General features: G+C 40.9%; 1 protein-coding gene across 1 annotated transcript in view; it reads left to right on the forward strand.

The window, feature by feature from the left end:
• Positions 1-18,135, forward strand: part of tmem8b (transmembrane protein 8B) — a 271,726-nt gene that overhangs the window by 113,279 nt on the left and 140,312 nt on the right. The window contains exons 4-5 of the mRNA XM_060907134.1: positions 7,348-7,481; positions 15,235-15,503. Of these exons, the coding sequence (XP_060763117.1) occupies positions 7,348-7,481; positions 15,235-15,503 (403 nt within the window). The remainder of the gene's footprint in view (positions 1-7,347; positions 7,482-15,234; positions 15,504-18,135) is intronic.

Here is an 18,135-nt window from a genome sequence, read left to right on the forward strand (position 1 = left end):
ATTAAGCCCAGCCAGAGATTTGTTGAAGCAAAGACCAAATGAGAGAATGGTGAGAATGGTGCAAGGTCTAACTTAAATTTCTAGTTCCCCAGAGCGTCGGCCTTGTATGGTTCAGAACACACTCTAATTGTGTTTCCAGGTGAGAAGACAGTAGGGAAGGCATTTAGTCTACTCGGGTTGCGTGGCAACAAAATTTAATAGGGTGACACTTAGACTAAAAAAACTGCTACATGGTAAGATGATCTGAGTCAGAGCTGCTGTTCAAGCTGTACAATTATTTTTACATTGCTTACATAACAATGCAAAGTGAGATGTTCAGGGCATTCAGGAAGACTTTGGGGTTTTCAAGCACGTCCATGTCATTGCAGGAGCTGAAGATGTACAAAGCACAGGGAAGGACTTTATACAATTTCTGAGACTGTGGCACTTGTTGCACCAGGACTGACTGTGTGAGGTTTGAAATGTATTTGCATGTCATATGATTAAATACAGCATTTGTAAGGATGCCAAGCTGATCCAGTTACACAACGCCAAAATGATCCAGTGAACGCATGGAGATGTTGGGAGTTAACATTGTGGAGGACATGGCAAAGCTATGTCTCTTCCCCCTCCCTTTTTCAGCACCAGCTGTGCTTTATGTATGCAGCCATGCACAAACAACAGATGGGGCTCCTTCACCAGTTTGTTATTTAATGGTGGAGTTGGTTTTCACTTCCCATTCCATCCTTATTATCCTGCCTTCATCGCCATTCTAGCATTTCGAGCCGATAGCAGATCAGGCTTTGTGTGCCTTGTAAGGAGTTGATAAAAAATAAAAATAAATCAGCAACCACAGTTAAGAGAAAAATGTTTGGGAATCAGAATATCTAAATGATGCTTTTCAACAAAATGTTAACCAATCATTAAGAGATTGCAAATAAATCAAGCATCAAGGTCGAAAGAACATCGGCATTCCTGAATATAATCAAGCTGATAGTTTTTTTCTCTGCATGTCCAGATTTAAGGTCTGAGGTATCACATAACAGACAGAAAGCACCCAGTGAGACAATTTTAGCATTGGTGGCTGGCAGGATAAGAGATTGCCAGATAGACTGTAACAAAATGAATGAGCACACTAATCAAGCTGAGAGCGAATTAGACCATGATGATACACAAGAGATAATGAACAATGCATGACTCCACAAATGGCTGGTGCAATGACACCTGTCCAACAGAGCGGATCCACAAATCAGGCCATAATGAAATGAGAATGTGTTTCATGACCATTAGCATAAAAGCACAGAATGTTAAGAATGAATAAATGATCTAAGGAGTTAAATGCTATTTAGTAAAGTACCGGTATATGAAAACATACAGTATATGTATATTAATATTAACTATTCAATATAACATACAGTATGAAATACATATTCTAAAAAGCTGGATGCATATCTCTAGAAGTGAGTATCTATCTATCTATCTATCTATCTATCTATCTATCTATCTATCTATCTATCTATCTATCTATCTATTCATCTTCAGTAATTGCTTTATCCTGGTCAGGGTTCTGATGGATTCAAAGCCTGTATCAGAAACACTGGGCATGAGGTGGAAATACAGCCTGGATGGGATGCCAGTCCATTTCAGGGTCTCATGCACAAATGCTCATTTATACCTTGGGCATTTCAGAATAGCCAATCCTCCTATGACAAACAAAATTATTTTCCTGATCTCTGAATGGGGCGGCATGGTGATGTAGTGGTTAGCACTGTCGCCTCACAGCAAGAAGGTTCTGGGTTTGAGCCCAGCGACCAAAGGGGGCCTTTCTGTGTGGAGTTCGCATGTTCTCCCCGTGTCTGTGTGGGTTTCCTCCGGGTGCTCCGGTTTCCCCCACAGTCCAAAGACATGCAGGTTAGGCTAATTGGTGGCTCTAAATTGACCGTAGGTGTGAATGATTGTGTGTCTCTGTGTGTCAGCCCTGCAATGATCTGGCGACTTGTCCAGAGTGTACCCCGCCTCTCAACCATAGTCAGCTGGGATAGGCTCCAGCTTGCCTGTGACCTTGCATAGGATAAGCGGTTATGGATAATGGATGGATGGATGATTTGTAAATCTTGGAAACTCTATATTTCATTGAAAATAGTACAAAGACAACACATGCTGAAACTAAGAAATTTTATTGTTTTTTGAAAAATATATACTCATTTTGAGTTTGATGCCAGCAACAGGTTTCAAAAAAAAAGTTGGAACAGAGGCATGTTTACCACTGTGTTGCGTCAAAGCTACATTTAACTTGCATTTGTGGATACAGTGATGAGCTGTGTTTACAGATGATGGTTTTCTGAAGTGTTCCTGAGCCCATACAGTGATTTCCACTACAGAATTGTGTCTGTTTTTAATATAGTGTCGCCCGAGGGCCTGAAGATCACAGGCATCCAGTGTCAGTTTTCAGCCTTGTCTCTTGCATACAGAGATTTCTCCAGATTCTCTGAATCTTTTAATGATATTATATACCGCAGATGATGTGATCCCCAAATTCTTTGCAATTTTACATTGAGGAATGTTATTCTTAAATTGTTGCACTGTTTGCCCTTGCAGTCTTTCACAGAGCAGTGAACCCCTCCCCATCTTTACTTCTGAGAGACTCTGCCTCTCTGGGATGCTCTTTTTATACCCAATCATGTTACTGACCTGTTGTAATGAACTTATTTATTTATTTATTTATTTATTGTATTGCACACCATTTTCAGTTTTGTTGCCCCATCCCAACTTTTTTGAAATGTGTTACTGGCACTAAATTCAAAATGCGCACATTTTTTCAAAAAACAATAAAATTTCTCAGTTTCAACATTTGATATGCTGTCTTGATACAATTTTTAATGAAATATAGGGTTCCCATGATTTGCAAATTGTTCCAACTTATATAAAATTACATAAAAAAACTTTCCATCCAATTTTTATGTTAAATAATTCATGATGATCACAAAATTAATCAAACAATAACCACTGAGGCAGTAAAAACATTACGCAATTCATAGCACACCAACATCAGACAATTAGTTCCTTCCTTCCTTCCTCTTTCTTCATTCTTGGTCATTTTTAAGAGTAGTACATCAGTATAAGGAGTACTTTGCAGTGCAGCTGATTGCTACTCTCAGGGCTATTGTTTTGCTGCATTGAGCTGACAGGTATGGCAATAAATCAGCCACTTGTTCTCTACCTTATGTAGTAATAACATGGCTGACTGACCTCAGTGGGAAAGCGTCACTGATTTGCACTATGTCTTTGTCAGGTCTGTCTCAAAGAAATGAGTATATGAGAATCCCCACATCACCAGAACTGGAAAGTACAGTTAGCCATGAAAGTACAGTTAGCCTTTCTGTGCGGAGTTTGCATGTTCTCCCCATGTCCGCATGGGTTTCCTCCGGGTGCTCCGGTTTCCCCCACAGTCCAAAGACATGCAGGTTAGGTTAACTGGTGACCCTAAATTGACCATGAGTGTGAATGGTTGTCTGTGTCTATGTGTCAGCCCTGTGATGACCTGGCGACTTGTCCAGGGTGTACCCCGCCTTTCGCCCATAGTCAGCTGGGATAGACTCCAGCTTGCCTGCGACCCTGTAGAACAGGATAAAGTGGCTAGAGATAATGAGATGAGATGATATATACATATATATATAAAAGCAACATCAAAGTGCCCTCTGCACTATAACAGTAGAAGTCTATAGCAAAAGTGCAAGGTGTCACACAGGAGCTTTTTTTGCAGTAGAAATACAGCAATTTTCATACCTGTGAGGTCGAGGTGATTGCATATAAGAGAAGAGAAACGTTAGGGGAATTTCCATACTCAGCATGGAAAATCCACCAGCATGGAAGGAGATCGGGAAGGAAGAAGAAGAGGAGGAGGAGGAGGGGGAGGAGAAGGGGGTGGTTGGTCACGATTTGACAATGATTAATGTCTTTGAGGACGGGGCTACCTGCTCCAGAGAGAGGCCAGAGGGTGAGTGATGAAATGCTGCATTGTAATTTGGCCGCATGTACCATAATAAATAATACAAGCTCTGATGGAACACCCCTCCAACCTCCCCCCCACCTTTTTTTCTTCTATCTTTTTCTCTGTCTCACCTCATTCCCCTGTGCAATCTCAATGTGAAAATTTGTCCTTGCAAATCTATATAACACATCTGTTCCTTAATTTGAGCCTATACAACGTCTGCATGCTGCTGACATTCTTTGGTGTTTTTTTTCCCCTTTTCTTTCTTTTTTTGCGATCTTTGGATCTCAGCTGCCATTCTGTTGCCAGTAGCTTCTGCAAAAGCAAACAACAGCTGAGAATCTTGCAAATGGTTATACGACAGGGATTTTACATCAGCATGTATAGGAACTAGGGCATGTATTGATTACATCTGTAGGCATATTTGGGCCAAAAACATATCTTCAGACTCGACAGTATACCGTGCTGTATGCTACTTTTAAATATTCCCACTGGCAGCATTTTTTTTTTTCCTATACTCAGTTTGAGATTGATCTCCAGTGGGTTGGCTGCTTGGGTTGGCAGTGCCTGAATAGTGAGATATGGCCACACAAACTGCCTAGCCAACTACAGAACATATGCAAAATAACACGTTTAAGCACAAATGTATGTGGATGAAACCCCTGGCACAGTTCTATCTACCCCACTTATGGCACAGAATCCACCTTCCCACATTCTCATTGGTTGGTGCCACAACCAATTTTTGGATTGCTTGCTTCTTAATTTACATCACCAATTACCAGCTCTCACTGAAAATGAATGACTCCTGATTGTACTGTCTTGTTGCTGCTGGTGCAAGCACATGGTTAGTTGACTGATTAGACTTATAGTGACTTGCAAAAGTATTCATCCATTCATCTCCCTTGGTGTTTGTCCTGTTTTATTACATTACAAGATGGAATTAAAATGGATTTTTGGAGGGTTAGCACCATTTGATTTACACAACATGCCTACCACTTTAAAGGTGAATTTTTTTTTTTTTTACTGTGACACAAACAATAATTAAGATGAAAAAACTGAAATCTGGAGTGAATATAGGTATTCACCCCCTTTCATATGAAACCCCTAAATAAGAGCTGGTCCAAACAACTCACTTCATAAGTCACATAATTAGTTGATTAAGATTCACCTGTGTGCAATCAAAGTGTCACATGATCTGTCACATGATGTCTGTATAAATCAACCTGTTCTGGAAGGACCCTGATTCTGCAACACTACTAAGCAAGCAACATGAAAACCAAGGAGCACTCCAAACAGGTCAGAGACAAAGTTGTGGAGAAGTATAGATCAGGGTTGGGTTATAAAAAATATCCCAAACTTTGAATATCCCAGGGAGCACCATTAAATCCATTATAGCAAAATGGAAAGAATATGTCACCACTACAAACCTGACAAGAGAAGGCCACCCACCAAAACTCAGAGATCGGGCAAGGAGGGCATTAATCAGAGATGCAACAAAGACACCAAAGATAACACTGAAGGAGCTGCAAAGATCCACAGCAGAGATGGGAGTATCTGTCCATAGGACCACTTTAAGCTGTACACTCCACAGAGTGGGGCTTTATGGAAGAGTGGCCAGAAAAAAGCCACTGCTTAAGAAAACACGTTTGGAGTTTGCCCAACAGCATGTGGCAGACTCCCCAAACACATGGAAGAAGATTCTCTGGTCAAATGAGACTAAAATTGATCTTTTTGGACATCACGGGAAATGCCATGTGTGGCGTAAACCCAACACCCTGAGAACACCATTCCTACAGTGAAGCATGGTGGTGGCAGCATCATGCTGTGGGGATGTTTTTCATCTGCAGGGACAGGAAAGCTGGTCAGGACTGAAGGAAAGATGGATGGCACTAAATACAGGGCAATTCTGAAGGAAAACCTGTTTGAGTCGGCTAGAGGTTTGAGACTGGGATGAAGGTTCACGTTCCAGCAGGACAATGACCCTAAACATACTGCTAAAACTACACTGGAGTGATTTAAAGGGAACCATTTAAATGTCTCGGAATGGCCTCGTCAAAGCCCAGACCTCAATCCAATTGAGCATCTGTGGCATAACTTGAAGATTGCTGTACACCAATGCAACCCATCTAACTTGAAGGAGTTGGAGCAGTTTTGCCTTGAGGAATGGGCAAAAATCCATGGCTAGATGTGCTAAGCTAATAGAGACATACCCCAAGAGACTTGCAGCTGTAATTGCAGCAAAAGGTAGCTCTACAAAGTATTGACTTTGGATGGGTGAATCCCTATGCACACTCCAGATTTCTGTTTTTTTTTTCATCTTAATTATTGTTTGTGTCACAATAAAACAACAATTTTCACCTTTAAAGTGGTAGGCGTGTTGTGTAAATCAAATGGTGCTAACAACCCCCAAAACCATTTTAATTCCAGCTTGTAATGCGACAAAACAGGACAAACACCAAGGGGGATGAATACTTTTGCAAGACACTGTATATCATTTTTTATTTTTCTACAGCAACTTCATTGCCAGCAGAGTTTACATATTCCTGCTATAATATCTCATCTCATTATCTCTAGCCGCTTTATCCTGTTCTACAGGGTCACAGGCAAGCTGGAGCCTATCCCAGCTGACTACGGGCGAAAGGCGGGGTACACCCTGGACAAGTCGCCAGGTCATCACAGGGCTGCACATAGACAACCATTCACACTCACATTCACACCTACGGTCAATTTAGAGTCACCAGTTAACCTAACCTGCATGTCTTTGGACTGTGGGGGAAACCGGAGCACCCGGAGGAAACCCACGCGGACACGGGGAGAACATGCAAACTCCACACAGAAAGGCCCTCGCCGGCCACGGGGCTCGAACCCGGACCTTCTTGCTGTGAGGCGACAGCGCTAACCACTACACCACCGTGCCGCCTGCTATAATATAAAATTCAAAATAAATTCTATCTGTGATCTTCAAACAATAGCACAGGTGCAACTGACAAAACATTATCCTTCCAGCTGCCTCCATTTACACAGAAATGGCTCAATGACTCATGGTTTTTGTTGTATAACAGCTCAAATGTCGAGGATTTCATGTTCTTGCAAAATAACCAGCGTACGTGTCAGTTTATGCTGTCCGTGTGGTTGATCTGTTTCTGCCATGTGAAGTGTGAGTTGCGAAGCGGCACAGAACGCAAAGGTGTTGTCACACAACAGACTGTTGGCTGACACTAATGGAATCCGATCCTGCTTTGAGAACTAGTTAAGACAGTAACTTGGTCTCAGTAGGACCTGACGTTTACTTTTATCTCATTTCACAGCAAAGCACAACTCGAATTTAGGGATCAGACAGCTTGCTCATGGTTTTTTTTTTTCATCTTCCTCTTTAGGGTCTTCATGAAGAGTGTCAGTACCTCTTCCAACCTCAGCTCATAGTCCAGAGGCTTATCGGGATTTCGGTGCTCTACCCTGGCTACTTCATAGACCAGATGATTCCAGGTCACAACAGATCTGTTCTCTATAAGTGAGTGAACATTTTGGTATTGCACACCATCACAGGGAGACGAAATAAACAGACAGATGAACAAATATACAAACGCAGATAGATGAGCACACACAAATATGCAAATATACTCAGGCAGTAGCCCAGCTGGGAATGATTGATTGGTCCCCGATATGATGATGCTGAAAGGCTCAGTTTTTGCAGGTAAACTCCACAAACATCAGTCTGATATCTATTTTAGGATCCAGAGCTTCAATGAGGCTGATAAGGATGCTTGTGCCATTTGCAGCACTGCTCAGCATACTAACAGCAGGATGTCTGTACCACACACACACACACACACACACACACGTACACGCACTCTCTTCATCATTCTGTGCACATCTTTTGCTCTTCACTTTCATGAGCCTCCATCATTATGATGTTCAAATAATAATTAATGTCTCAAATAGTAAGCAGACATTTCTTAAAATAGAAATGGATGCATCTAAGAGAAATAGGTGTGAAATGAGAGCAGTGCACAACTCTGGAAAAGAAAGCGTGATATTCTCACTATAGTCTCACACTTCAATTCAATACACAACACAAATCATATGATAGGTTACAGAGCAGGCTTAGCGTTTATACCTTTCCCTGTGATGAAACTGAACAAAATACAACCATGTCCCCTTTGTTCTTAAATATGCACAGTTTTTTCCATGATAGTAGGTTGTTTTTTTTCCTTCACATTCAAAAGATGCAATACAATAGCATCTTTTTTTATGATATAAAGAACATAAACTCATAAATGACGTTATTAATAAAATTGGTTGGTTTTAAAAGCACTGCTAATGATTTATGTGGAAGTTTCAGACAATAGAGAATAAGGCTAATTATTCTACCTACATTCACTGGATATGAGCAATCACACACTCTAATTGGCCACTCTACTACTAGGATATCAGCTCATATACCGTGAGTAGAGAAAAACAAAATGGCGGAGTGTGTTGCTGAACCAAACAAGGATGAAATAAAAACTTTACTCGAAAACACCCCCCCCCAAAAAAAATACAAGAAAGCAAAAAAAAAAAAAATGGAATAAAAATATTTGACGGTAAGAACATCTCATCTCATTATCTGTAGCCGCTTTATCCTGTTCTACAGGGTCACAGGCAAGCTGGAGCCTATCCCAGCTGACTACGGGCGAAAGGCAGGGTACACCCTGGACAAGTCGCCAGGTCATCACAGGGCTGACACATAGACACAGACAACCATTCACACTCACATTCACACCTACAGTCAATTTAGAGTCACCAGTTAACCTAACCTGCATGTCTTTGGACTGTGGGGGAAACCGGAGCACCCGGAGGAAACCCACGCGGACACGGGGAGAACATGCAAACTCCACACAGAAAGGCCCTCGCCGGCCACGGGGCTCGAACCCGGGCCTTCTTGCTGTGAGGCGACAGCGCTAACCACTACACCACCGTGCCACCACGGTAAGAACATATATTTTTCTATTTTTCAAGAATTATTATTATCGTATTTTTCACAAATTGCTACTGTCACTTCGCCAGTTTGTTTACATTCTAAGCAGAAATGATTTTGTTGGACGTTTTGTATAAAGTTTTTATTTATCGAATTTGCAAAAACTAAAACTAAAAATGCCCTGTTTCTCAAAATCCAGTGAATGTGGATAGAATAAAACAGTTATTCCACTCAATCTCGTCGTACGTGGCTTATAGCCGACTCAACGCTACACACCTCATCGGCTGTCAGCTCATGTACAATTCAATTTCGTGGAATAACTGTTAAATAGACTAAAAGTGGAGTCAGTGATTTTTGTGTCAGAATATTTTCTGTCATATTTGTTGAGGTTCTCGTCACATTCTGGCAGCTGTGAATAAAATATCTGCTTCGAGGAAATCTCAGCTTCTGTAGTGCCCCAGATTCTCCAAACAAACAAACAATAAAATCCTCTACTATGTATGTGGTGTATAAGCCGATGTCGGGCTCACTAAACAATTAAATCATCGTTTCACTAGAATAAACATTACTCTGAAATTGAAATTATTTAATTACTTGTGAAATAAACATAACAGTGCAGAAAATTGGAAATAGCAATACATCATTTAAGCCTGAATGGAATGGGAGCGGATTGCAAAGAGACAATTTAAATTCAAAGAACCCTGTTTACTGGAACGGTCATGATGGATCATGGAAACAAATTGGGTTGTGTTTGATTAAGTGTTTGAAATCTTGTTCACATTGCTTAATTACCATGCTACAAAAGTGGAGATAGAATGAACTGTGTCATGGGTGAAAAAAATGGAAACTCATCTAGGTTTGTAATTAGTGTATGTCTATGAAAAACATGAAATCCCGGGCCAGTTATGCTGCACTTCTGTTTAGGGTTTGGCTTAACACAATTTACTGTAACAATTTCAATATTAGTTGTAAATGTGAGGACATGATATACACTATGTGGCCAAAATTGTGGACATCTGACCATGTGTGGACCTTTCCCAAAAGTTCGGAAGCACACAATTGCATAGAACGTCTTTGTATACCGTTGCATTACAACAGGCTTGTACTACTCAAGTCCAAAACTTGGACTCGAGTCTGACTCGTGCCCTAATTTTAAGGACTCGTGACTTGACTTGGACTTGAGCGCTGATGACTCGGACATGGACTCAGACTAGTAAATTGGAGATGAGGACTCGGATTTTTTCTTTACTTTTTGTAACATGGCCTCATAATTTGGCATAAGATCTTTATATCTACATTAATTTTTGTACTAATTTTGTGCAAGAGTGTCTCACCTACATGCCTTGACGTGTGCATCAGGTAGACTCTTTGGCGCGCTCCGGACAGCGTGTGCGCCAAGCAGACTCTTGTGCGTGCATTGTAAACAACTCGCACCTGCACAGAATTAAGGTGCAATCAGCACGCCTGTATAAAAACACACTTACTTTGCGAAGTATTGAGTTGCGTTGTTGACATGTTACCGAGCCTTATTTCCTTGTTTGGTTTCCTGAGCCTTGATTTCCTGCTTCTTGTCTTTGATTCTGCCGAGTCTACGATAGCCTGTTTGTGCCTCGCTCGACCTATTGCCTGTTTCACTGTTTTACGATTTTGCCTGCCGTTCCGGATTGTTTACCTGTCTTCACTTGTATTAATAAACACACATTCTGCACTTGCGTACATCCATCTCCCAACCATCTCTGACAGAATACTTCACACTCCCTGATAAAGAGAATGCACATTCACCTGTTCATATGTCATGTTCAGGAACAAACTAATGTTAATGGTGCTGAAACAGCCACCATCAAATGGTGCGGTTGGAGTCTTGTTCTTGGACTTGACTTGGATCAATAGTGGACTTCACTCGGACTTGACTCAAAAATTTTTTTAATGACTTGGACTTGAACACTGGGGACTCGAGACTGGACTTGGACTCGAGGTTTAGTGACTCGACTATAACACTGCATTACAATTTCTCTTCACTGGAACTAAGAGTCCAAACATGTTCCAGCTGACAATACCCCTGTGCACGAAGCAAGCTCCATGAAGACATGGTTTTCAGTGCCTGACCTCACTAATGCTTTGATAGCTGAACGAGCACAAATCCCCACAACCACTCTCCAAAATCAAATGGAATGCCTTCCCAGCCTTCCATGGACTAAATGTGGAATGAATGGGTAGTCAGGTGTCCACAAAATTTAGTCATATAGTGTACGGATTTACATTCATCATCCACTTTGCAAGAGACACCTGTACGCCTGCTCATTCATGCAATTACCCAATTGGCCAATAATCTGGCAGCAGTGCAATACCTAAAATCAAGCAGATACAAGTCAAAAGCTTTAGTTCACATTCAACATTGCAATATGGGGAAAAAAGTGTTGAAATATTTCAAAAAGTGCTGAGCTCCTAGGGCTTTCACATGCAACAGCTTCTCGGGTTTTCACAGAATGGTGCGATATATAAAAAGCATCCAGCGAGCAGCAGTTCTGCAGATGGAAATGCTTTGTTCCTGAAAGAGTTTCAGAGGAGAAAGTCCAGGCTTGAGCTTTCATTTGAAACTTTTATATTTAAAAGTATTTTTGTATGAATTTCATATCCAGGTTGTGGATTTCAGTTTCCTGTGTTATATGTTTCGTTTGTGTTACTCTAAGCACATTTCATCCATTAATAAATGGTATGGCATAGTAGAGAACATCTAAAAGCCCGATGAGCCTGCTACACTGCATTTGTGTTGATCCAAGCCCAGGACTGGGAGAGGATTTATTTTCAGCTGAGAAAATTCAGTGATGCTGAGCAGTGATGCTGGAGGCATCCACAAAGAAATCTTCACAGTCATTGCTTTGACGATCTTATTTTAATGATTGTTTTTGATTAGCAGTAATACTACCGCAATTTATTACATTTCTATAATTTTCAAATCACGTTCCCCCAAAGAACATGTCAACATTTTTGTCCTCTCTCTCTCTCTCTCTCTCTCTCTCCATATGGTACTGTACTGTGCAAAAGTCTTAGCCCATGTTTACATTAGACCGTATCAGCGGATCATCAGATTAACGTTTTTAAAACGATTAGTGTGCACACAGCAACACCAATACACGATTTGCGTGCACATAGCAACGCCAATACACGGATACGCTCGGCTCTGCAGGCATCCTGCGCTCCAAATCACTCCGCCCTGAACAGCGAGTGCCCTCTGGAGGGTGCGCACTCCGGCCCTGCGCAGCTCACACAGCGCGCGAGTGAAGTGCACAAGCTGTGATTCGGGACTGAGCCGCTGTGTGTGTGATCCCAGCGCAGATCACTTACCACTTGCAAGTGGAAGGATGGCAAGCCTAAAGACAATCATAACTACACAATGGGCAGTATTTGCATCAGTATTTGCAGTATTTTCATACTTTTATACTCTTTAATGAAAGGTGATACAAGGCGGAAGTCCACGCCGTTTTTCAGCAGTCGTGTCACATGACCAACACCAGCGTTTCAGGAAGGTGGATGTCACAGTGACGTTGTCCAATGAGACGCCAGCTAGAGCTCAGCACAGCGTATCCGCGTATTCTCAATGTTTACACAGCACCGGACCAGACACGATCTGGATTGAATACGTGGACGCTGGCGGATTCCCGTTTCCCGGCGTTTCCAGGCGGTTTAATGTAAACGGACAATGCATCCGCAAAGAAAACGAGACAGATACGGTCTAATGTAAACGTAGCCTTAGCCCCCTATTTTTTTCATACAAACTTTATCGATTTCTAGTTTATGACTTCTACATTATCGAGTCACTACAAAAACATTTTAGAGTCCAAACATTCATTTTCCAGCATAAAATTAAATGTTACAGAAAAAAAATGTTTGTATCTGAGCAGCATATTACATAAGAGACCACTTTTCAGATTCAAAAAGAAAACATAATGAAGGCTGCTGGGTTGTGGTGCAAAATGAAGACGAGAGTGTGACAGTCAAAGTGTCCGGAAGAACTGTAGCTGGTTCTGTAAGATGCTCAATAAAACCTACAGCTCATTACATTTCCTTATAAAACTGCACTCACTGTACCTGAGACTACTATTTTTTTTTAAGCAAAGGGTTGTCTCACACCAAACATTGACTTTATTTCATTTATTATGGCTTCCTGCTGTTTATAGTATTTTCTTAATGTTGAAACATTTCATTATATTATTTTTTAAGCCATTTTTAGTCTACTGCATTTCTTTACATGTGCCTAAGACTTTTGTAATATTCTGCCTTGCATGGCTCTGATAATTTCTGGCACTGCAGCTAGCTAGATTCCCACAACTAATTGTTGACAACACAGTCAGCAGTATGTGGCCATGACTTGCCAGCTGTCAGCTTTTGTGGACTCTAACTACTGGGTTTGGCATATTTGGACACATAATCATCCAAAAGCTTTCTTTTATTAACTATGGCTTTTTCTTTTAATTCTCCATCTTTTCCCTTGAGTTTGGCATGTTTTATTCCTTACATCTGGTTTAAATTGGTCTGTCAGTCACACTGTTCTATTGCTGCTATTAAGAGAGGCTCTGAAACTATCACGGTCATTTCCTGACACCTCAATATTTCAAGTTTCTACAGTCAATAAATCGCTAATGTTTTCTTTGTGCCTTTAATTATCTATCTGCTTAACTTTCACATTGTGTTTAAGTACTGTTATTAGGAGGTAGCTAAAAATGCAGCTCATGCCAAATTACAGTATTATGTTCTTTGGGTATGTTACTATCACATAACATCATTGATATATGCTGTAGTACATATGCATACATTACAAGTCTGATTTAGAGATAGTGATGTACAACACTGAATCAGAAAAAGTTGGGATGGTATGGAAAATGCAAATAAAAAAAGAAAGGGCGCAAGCCTAAGCTGAACACTCTCTGTCCGCAATAGAAAATGTGTGGTAAATTTTGAAATGAAAACTATGACAACGATGACCCCACACTGTTGCACACCTTAAGAACTGTTTGCAGGAAGAATGGGACAAAATCACTCCTGAAATGCTTCATTACTTGGTGTCTTCAGTCCTTAAATATCTTTTAAGGCTACATCCACACGACAACGGCAACGAGATTTTATTAAAAAAATATCGCGTCCACATGGGCAACGGATCAGTAAAATATCAGGTCCATATGGCAATGCAATGCTTGCTGAAAACGATGCAATACACATGCCACACCTCTACGTGCGCTGTAAGACGGTCCCATCGGAGACACCAGAACAATAGAAGAAGTAGGACGCGTGCGCATAAACCCCTTCTTCTACCCGGTGTGAAGCACTGTCAGGAACAAACACACAACAACAAGAAGATGGCTGCGACTACGCGAGGAAATCGTGCCTTCTGTGTGTACAAATTAGTTTTATTAGTGTGCATAGTTTTATATAACTTAATTTTCTTATTGTGTGTGAACATTTTGAAAAGCAGTCTTATCCAATAAAAAAAGAAATTCAAGAAATGGTTCAGTTACTTGTTTATTTAAAAGAAAAGCTGTATACAAAAGTGAATGCAATGCAGTGGTTCATACAAAACAGCGAGAGTGCTGCTTGTTCTAGTCATGTGGTTGTGACATCATCGTAAACAAATCTGTTCTATTCATCCAGACGACTTCGCAACGGCGCCGTTGCCAGATTTTTCCACTCTGGAACCCGTTCTCAAAAAATATCGTTGTGGGGCACCCGAAACGCCGGTGCCGTGTGGACGCCAGGCCGAAACGATAAACAATTTTATCAGATTCACCTGAATCCGTTGCTATGTGGACAGGGCCTAAGTGTTGTGAAAAGGAATAGAAACATTACATGGTAGTAAATGCTTCATGGTCCCAACATTTTTTTTGAAATGTGTTGCAAGAATCAAAATGATAATGATAATAATGTCGAAAGAGCTTGAGTGAGAGTAACAATTTGCACAAATTAATAATGTGCTATTTTATTGTTCTGAGTGCAATACAGGTCAAATATTATTTACAAATCATTGTTTTCAGCTTTAATTTCAGTTTCAGCATACTGTCCTAACTTTCTCTGATTTGGGATTGTACATACATTATAAAAAATTTAAAAAGAATCTCACAAATTGCTGCCATTTGGATTTTAATAATACCGTATGTGTGAAAAAAAAAACATGGAACAGCCCCCAAAGGCAGTGGTCTTATGCATGGACTTACAGTACATTCACAACACTTTATTATGGTAGAAGGTTCTGCATTGAGCAGTGTCCAAATATACCAAACAAACCACCTGATTTACTTTCCTCTTTGTCTTACAGAGTATTTATCCCCAGCTACATATCTTCTGTAAAGGTTCAGCTGGTGGACTGCAGCACCAGGAACAGGAGCAGTGAAAGCTGTCCAGTTCTGTTGAAGTTGAGAGCGAGAGCTCCACCTGTGCACAACTCCAGTGCTGTGGACTGCAGAGAGAACATGCCATGCGAGCTGGAGGTGCCACTGCTGTCTTGGGAACAGTGGTACTACATTCTGGTGGAGCGCTACCTCAGCATCACAGATGTATACTTCCGAATTGGTGTGCAGGTCAAAGGTAGGAACCTAAAGGTCATCTGAGTCATTTGGAATTTTTTTTTTTTTAATTGAAAACCATGAACATACAAACATGGCACTTATTTCATATAGAAGGTACGAATACAAAGGTTGAGCAAAGAAAGAAAAGAGAAAAAAAGGATAAATAGAACAGGGGCTGAAAATTAATTTAAAAACAGATAGTAAAGGGAATAAATTAAGGGCTCTCTTATCTTTTACATATTGTAGAGCTTTGTACAAGATCTTAAATTCATTCAGCCAATGAACCATACATGGAGCAGTTTGAAAATATCAACATTTGTGAACGAAAAATTTCCCAAATAAAATTAAAATATTTAAAATAAATGTCAAATTCTTTCCATCACAGAAACCAAATTTGGTGATTTGCCCTGTGTCTGAAATCGCTCCCTACTCACTATATAAGGCATTATATAGTGGAGACGCCATTTTGTAGTGCTATCCAAAACCTTAGTGAGGATTATTTACACCCCATATAGTGCACTCAAAGTATCCCACAATGCATCACGAAAAGTAGCGTACAACCGATGGTCACTAACCAAAGCAATATATCCCATCATGCATTGCGGTCATGCTGAAAGAAATCAAATTAAAAGTCTCAGATTTGATTTAATAAAAGGCAGCGGCAAAGAAGAAAGTATTCAGCCTTGATTTAAAAAAGAAAAGCTGAAAGATGAAGGCACTTTGTATTGATTAATGTGGGAAATACACTCAGTATAATATGTATTTGTCATAAAAACACATGCATGTATTTATTGTTTTGAAAACCCACCAGCCGACTGATTTGGCACGTTTTAATTGTGCGACTGTAATGACGTAAATACCAGCGCGATGGACTAGTGTCCGAAAGCGTTTTCAAATTTTACCAATGAGCTCACTATATACGGCGGCACGGTGGTGTAGTGGTTAGCGCTGTCGCCTCACAGCAAGAAGGTCCGGGTTCGAGCCCCGTGGCCGACGAGGGCCTTTCTGTGTGGAGTTTGCATGTTCTCCCCGTGTCTGTGTGGGTTTCCTCCGGGTGCTCCGGTTTCCCCCACAGTCCAAAGACATGTAGGTTAGGTTAACTGGTGACTCTAAATTGACCATAGGTGTGAATGTGAGTGTGAATGGTTGTCTGTGTCTATGTGTCAGCCCTGTGATGACCTGGCGACTTGTCCAGGGTGTACCCCACCTTTCGCCCGTAGTCAGCTGGGATAGGCTCCAGCTTGCCTGCGACCCTGTAGAACAGGATAAAGCGGCTAGAGATAATGAGACGAGATGAGCTCACTACTATATAGTCCTCTATATAGTAATTCTCTATATAGGATAGTGAACGAGTGAGCGATTTCGGACACAGGGATGGAATGTATAATAGCAGGAAGACATAGTCAAGCTAATTGGCTAGTGGGACGAAGAAAGACCACATTTATTAGAACAAACGTGTTGCTGTTAAATAAATAAGTCTTTATTTATCACATACACTTTATGGGATAATGAAATTCTTTTCTTTGCATATCCCAGCTTTCTCGAAAGTTGAGGTCAAAGCCCACCATGCAGGATAACTGGGACTAGGATAAATAAACTAAATATTTATAACAGTCAAATATTGCCCAGGCTGTTTGCTGGCTTATAGTACAAGAGTCCGACTTGTGCCCTAATTTTAAGGACTTGTGACTTGACTTGGACTTGAGCACTGATGACTCGGACTCGGGCATTAACCGCATTCGGACTCGTAAATTGAAGACAAGGACTCGGATTTATTCTTTATGCCGTAATAATTACCATAACATGCCATAATAATTTGGCATAAGATATTTATATCTAAATTAATTTTTATACTAATTTCATGCAAGAGTGTCACACCTGCACGCCTTGGCCTGTGCATCAGATAGACTCTTGGGTGCGCTCTGCACAGCGCACGTGCCAAACGGACTCTCGCACACGCGCCGTAAATGACTCGCACCTGCACAGGATTAAGGTGCAATCAGCGCGCCTATATAAAAACTGTGAAAACACACTTACTTTGCGAAGTATTGAGTTGTGTTGCTGACACATTACAGAGCTATATTTCCTTGCTTGGTTTCCTGATCCTTGATTTCCTGTTTTTCGTCTTTGATTCTGCCAAGTCTACGATAGCCTGTTTGTGTCTCGCTTGACCTATTGCCTGTTTCACTGTTTTACGATTTTGCCTGCCGTTCTGGATTGTTTGCTTGTCGTCACTTGTATTAATAAACACACCTTCTGCACTTACATCCATCTCCCAACCATCTCTGACAGAATACTTCACACTCCCTGACAAAGAGAATGCACATTCACCTGTTCATACGTCATGTTCAGGAACAAACTAATGCTAATGGCGCTAAAACAGCCACCGTCAAATGGTGCGGTTGGAGTCTTGTTCTCAGACTCGACTTGGCTCAACAGTGGACTTCACTTGGACTCGACTCGAAATTTTTTTAATGACTTGGACTTGAACACTAGGGACTCGAGACTGAACTTGGACTCAAGGTTTAGTGACTCCGCCACATCACTGGCTGTTTGTAACCGAACCATATTATTATTAGACACTTAGAAAAGTTCATCCACATCTATCCTACAAAGCTACAAATTGTTTGGTTACATTTTCTCCATTTCTT

This window comes from Neoarius graeffei, chromosome 24, assembly GCF_027579695.1.
Source record: "Neoarius graeffei isolate fNeoGra1 chromosome 24, fNeoGra1.pri, whole genome shotgun sequence".
In the NCBI taxonomy this organism is placed as follows: Eukaryota; Metazoa; Chordata; class Actinopteri; order Siluriformes; family Ariidae; genus Neoarius; species Neoarius graeffei.